The following is a 3,726-nucleotide window of genomic DNA, read 5'->3' as shown; positions in this document are numbered from 1 at the left end:
CGTGCACTCATTGCTCGAACACCGTCGTGGGAAGAAGATCTGTGTTAATGCGAAGGAGGCGTCGAAGACCCAGGAGGAACGAAGACGAAGAAAAGATGTATAAGGCGGTAATGGGGCACATAGGATCGTTGAGGATGATGTTGGCACAAGAGGGCGTGCACTTGGGGACGTATGACCGCGTGGTGTACGGCTTGTTGCAAAGCATGGAGTACGATGTCATTTGTGCTGAAACTCAGAAGGAACAACGAAAGGCACGAGTGGATCTTCATCAGCTGTTGAGCGAATCTTTGGAAGCCTTGGGTGGGGACAAGTACGTCAAGGGACCTAAGGAGGAGGAGGAAAGCGTAATCGAAGAAACTGCAAAGACTGAAGGCGAAGGACCTATCGAAATTGTGACTGAATTGATCAAGCCATTGCAATCCGTGAAGCCCGTGAAGAGAAAGAGAAAAGTCAGGACAGGAACCAAGGATGAAGCTAAGAGAAAGGTACCGACGTTGATGAAGGAAGGAGAGATCGTACAAGTGGAAGTTCCTGCAGGCCCCCCAGGCGAGCAAAGCATGTCTTCACTCGAGGAAGAGAATCTGAGGATGCTCCTAGACTCCATTACCAACCCACAGCAGACATCAGTCTAGACGTTTGATTTGATTGTGAAGAAGAGAGCGTAGTAAGATTTTGTTTCATGTAAAAAAGAAAGGAAAAATAAAGAGACCAGACTTTTGTTACTCAAACGTTGTCTTTATTGCTTCTACGTTTACATCTTTGCGGCAACAATTGCCTTGACAGGGTTGACCCAAGGGTCCTATCTTGCTGTTGAACTTGGGACGGAGGGACTTGGGAATCATGACTTGACACACAAACTGACAGACTTTCTTGTCGTTGTCTCTCTTGTTGCGAGCGGTGAAGGGTTTGACAAACTTGGAAAAGGACCCGCCACGGGCTCGGGTGTAGAGATAGGCCAGGCAGTAATGCCCGCAGACGTACGTGTTGTAGGCTTGCAGCTGAGGCATCTTGACGACGTCCGTCATGCCGATGAGCTCTTGGAGGAGTGGATCTTGATAGGTCTTGAGATTCTGGGATCCATACGAGTCCATGACTTCGATGCGTTTGGTATCGACGTCGGGAGCGTACAAGGCGATCCAATGTTGGCCGGGCTTGTCGATGGGGTCGGTATTGAACACCATGCCCCAAGGGCGGGGTGGGTCTTGCCCATCGCGGTACTTCTTGAGCAGGGCTAGGGCTTGGTCGGCGCCTTGAGTGCCGACGTAGGAGTACGTGGGGTGCTTGTGATAATTGGGAGGGTACGATGCGACCGTGTTGATTTGATCGGTAAGGAGTTGACTCTTTCTGTTCATGATCTAATAGCTGTATCTCTGGGAAGCGTTCTTGTTACCATCCAACCACGTTTCTTGTTCAAAGTATCCGCTGACGACCATGGTGGTGTTGTTGGCTGTGTTGGCTGAGAAGTCGACGTCGATGTTGACGTTGCCTACGTTTCGAGCGTAGCTGTAGCCAAAGTTTTGTTCGCCGTCGGGGTTGAAGTTGTAGAGGATGAGATAATTGCCGTCCTTATACCCTTTTCGATCGATGCCGGTGGGTGCAGAGTCGATGCCACGTCCTGAGAACTGAAGAAGGGTATTGAAACCTTCTTCCTTATGATGCGAGGTCAGGTCCAATCGCTGATGGGGAATTTCTTCTCCGTCGACGGTCACGCGAATGGACGATTGATGCATGTCGCAGAAGTTGTAAGGAGAATGAGCTAGGTCCCCATCGAAGGCAGCACCTCGCTGAAATCCAATGATCATGTAGTTGGGTCGGTACCCCTGAAACACGTTGTGCATCTGAGCCCGTCGTCGACCATCGGGAACGGTGTGGGTAACGGTTCTGTTGGTGAAGTAAGGGTAGAGGGCAATGTCTTGGTTTTCCAACATGGCAGCTTCCATCTTGATGTGCAATTCGCTGTTGACGTCCACGTGGCGAATGTGCAACTTGGGAGAATAGTTGACTATTCTGTAGGTGGCGTTAGCGTGGGTAATGGCTGTAGCCCCCACGGTGGGACCATTCATCATGACCAATTCTCGAGGGTTCCATTGAATTCTGAATTTCAATTCACAGCCAGGAGTCAAGTAGCGCTGGCTGGAGAAGAGGGGGATGACGGGTCTGAGGATGAACTTGACGGCTCGGTTTTGACAGCACAATCCAACACGTTCCTTGGCGCCTTGGTTAGGCGTGACGCGAGTGGCAGCAGCACGAATGGCGTCTCCTACTTCACCAGCTGTGAGCGCTGCACCCGCCATGTTTGGATTCGCGATGGCCACGTCGTTGGGATTGAGCTGATCAAACTTGTCGGGAGTATCCGTGGCCCATCCTTCTAGGGACAGCAGGGATTTCTTTTCTTCTTCAGAATAGTTCAGCAGTCGATCGAAGTAAGCTTCGAGATGGTAGTGGTCGGCGTTGACGGTCACGGCTCCTTTGTTAATAGTCAGTTGAATTTGTTTGATGAGAGAGTGAGCCACGTTGTTGATGGGAACGGCCGACGAGGTATTGGTCAGGAGTGCACCATTGGGGGCGTCGAGAAATTCCACGTCGAATTCCAGCAGGATCTTGGTCATGTCGATCCAGGTACGGGTTCGGTCCACGGTGATTTCCAAAGGGTCCACGGCCGCCGTGGCTTGCGAGTAGACTTCCCATTTGGATTTTTCACACGTGACGTCGATGGGCAGTCGTTTAAACAAATCGACCACGGTCCCTTTGTGTACTTTCAAGGGAGGGGCATCTTCGCGCGTGGCTTTAGCGGCAGGAGCGGCACGTCCTCCGTGTTGTCGTTTCATGACGAGGTCGAGTGACGAATCAGGGTAGGTCGGGCAGGTCGGCGGTCCTTTTTATATGGTCTAACTGTTGAGGATGTCGTTTCGCATCACCTTGTACTTGGTGCGTCCACGCGTGAGCACGCCTTGCTTTTCGCGTTTTTGGGCAGGGGTCAAGCTATTGTCCTGAGCAATTTTCTTGGACTTCTGATCGATGGCATGGATGAGGTTGTCTACCTTTTTCAACTGCTTGACTTGTTGAGGCCTGAGGTTGTTCAGCGGCGTAGACGTGCCGGGCACGTTCCCAAAGTGGATTTGACGCTTGAGTGGGGTTTTGCCTTTGCCTGTATAACCACGACCACGACCGCGACCTGGACCTGAACCCGTACCCGTACCTTTAGGAGTAACGCTTCCAGGCCCAGGCGTGACTCCCGAGGGTCCTGCAGGAACGAACCAAGCAGGGGTGGTGCCGACGACGGATCCAGGACCAGGAACAAGAGCAGGAGCAGGACCAGGAGCAGGACCAGGGGCAGGACCAGGTGCAGGCGCAGGAGCAGGACCTGGGGCAGGAGCCACTGCAGGAGTAAGTCCTTTTTGAGCCATGGCTTTTTGGTCTTGAAAGCTGGTCGCATAGTTGGTCATGAAGCGAACACGCTCGTCGGGCGTGAGACTGGGATCGGACATGACTTGCTTGACCATCTTATCCGCGTACTTGACGAATTCCACCTTGGGGGATTGCTGCAACGATTGTTGAACGGCCATGGTGTGCATCAATTCGTTCATGCGGACGTTCCCATCTCGGTCCACTCCTGCGATGGCTCCTCCAGCTTGGGACTTGGCGGCGGCGGCGGCGGAAGCAGCTACGTTTTCTTTAAGGTGTTTGAGTTCTTCTTGCAGGCGATTCCAGAGAATGACGGGAACC

General features: G+C 52.4%; 1 protein-coding gene across 1 annotated transcript; it reads right to left on the bottom strand.

The window, feature by feature from the left end:
• Nucleotides 1–1,355: 1,355 nt before the first annotated feature.
• LOC148911506 (uncharacterized protein F54H12.2-like) lies at nucleotides 1,356–2,828 on the bottom strand. Its single transcript, XM_089029398.1, has one exon. The coding sequence runs from the start codon at nucleotides 2,826–2,828 to the stop codon at nucleotides 1,356–1,358; it is 1,473 nt and encodes a 490-aa protein (XP_088885524.1).
• Nucleotides 2,829–3,726: the final 898 nt, after the last annotated feature.

Source organism: Actinia tenebrosa, unplaced genomic scaffold (assembly GCF_029948245.1).
Source record: "Actinia tenebrosa isolate PJP-AT-01 unplaced genomic scaffold, QUT_ActTen_1.0 PGA_scaffold14__42_contigs__length_11649687, whole genome shotgun sequence".
NCBI classification, from domain to species: Eukaryota; Metazoa; Cnidaria; class Anthozoa; order Actiniaria; family Actiniidae; genus Actinia; species Actinia tenebrosa.
Note: the sequence above shows the minus strand (reverse complement) of the source record. Positions and strands in the feature narration are given on the sequence as shown.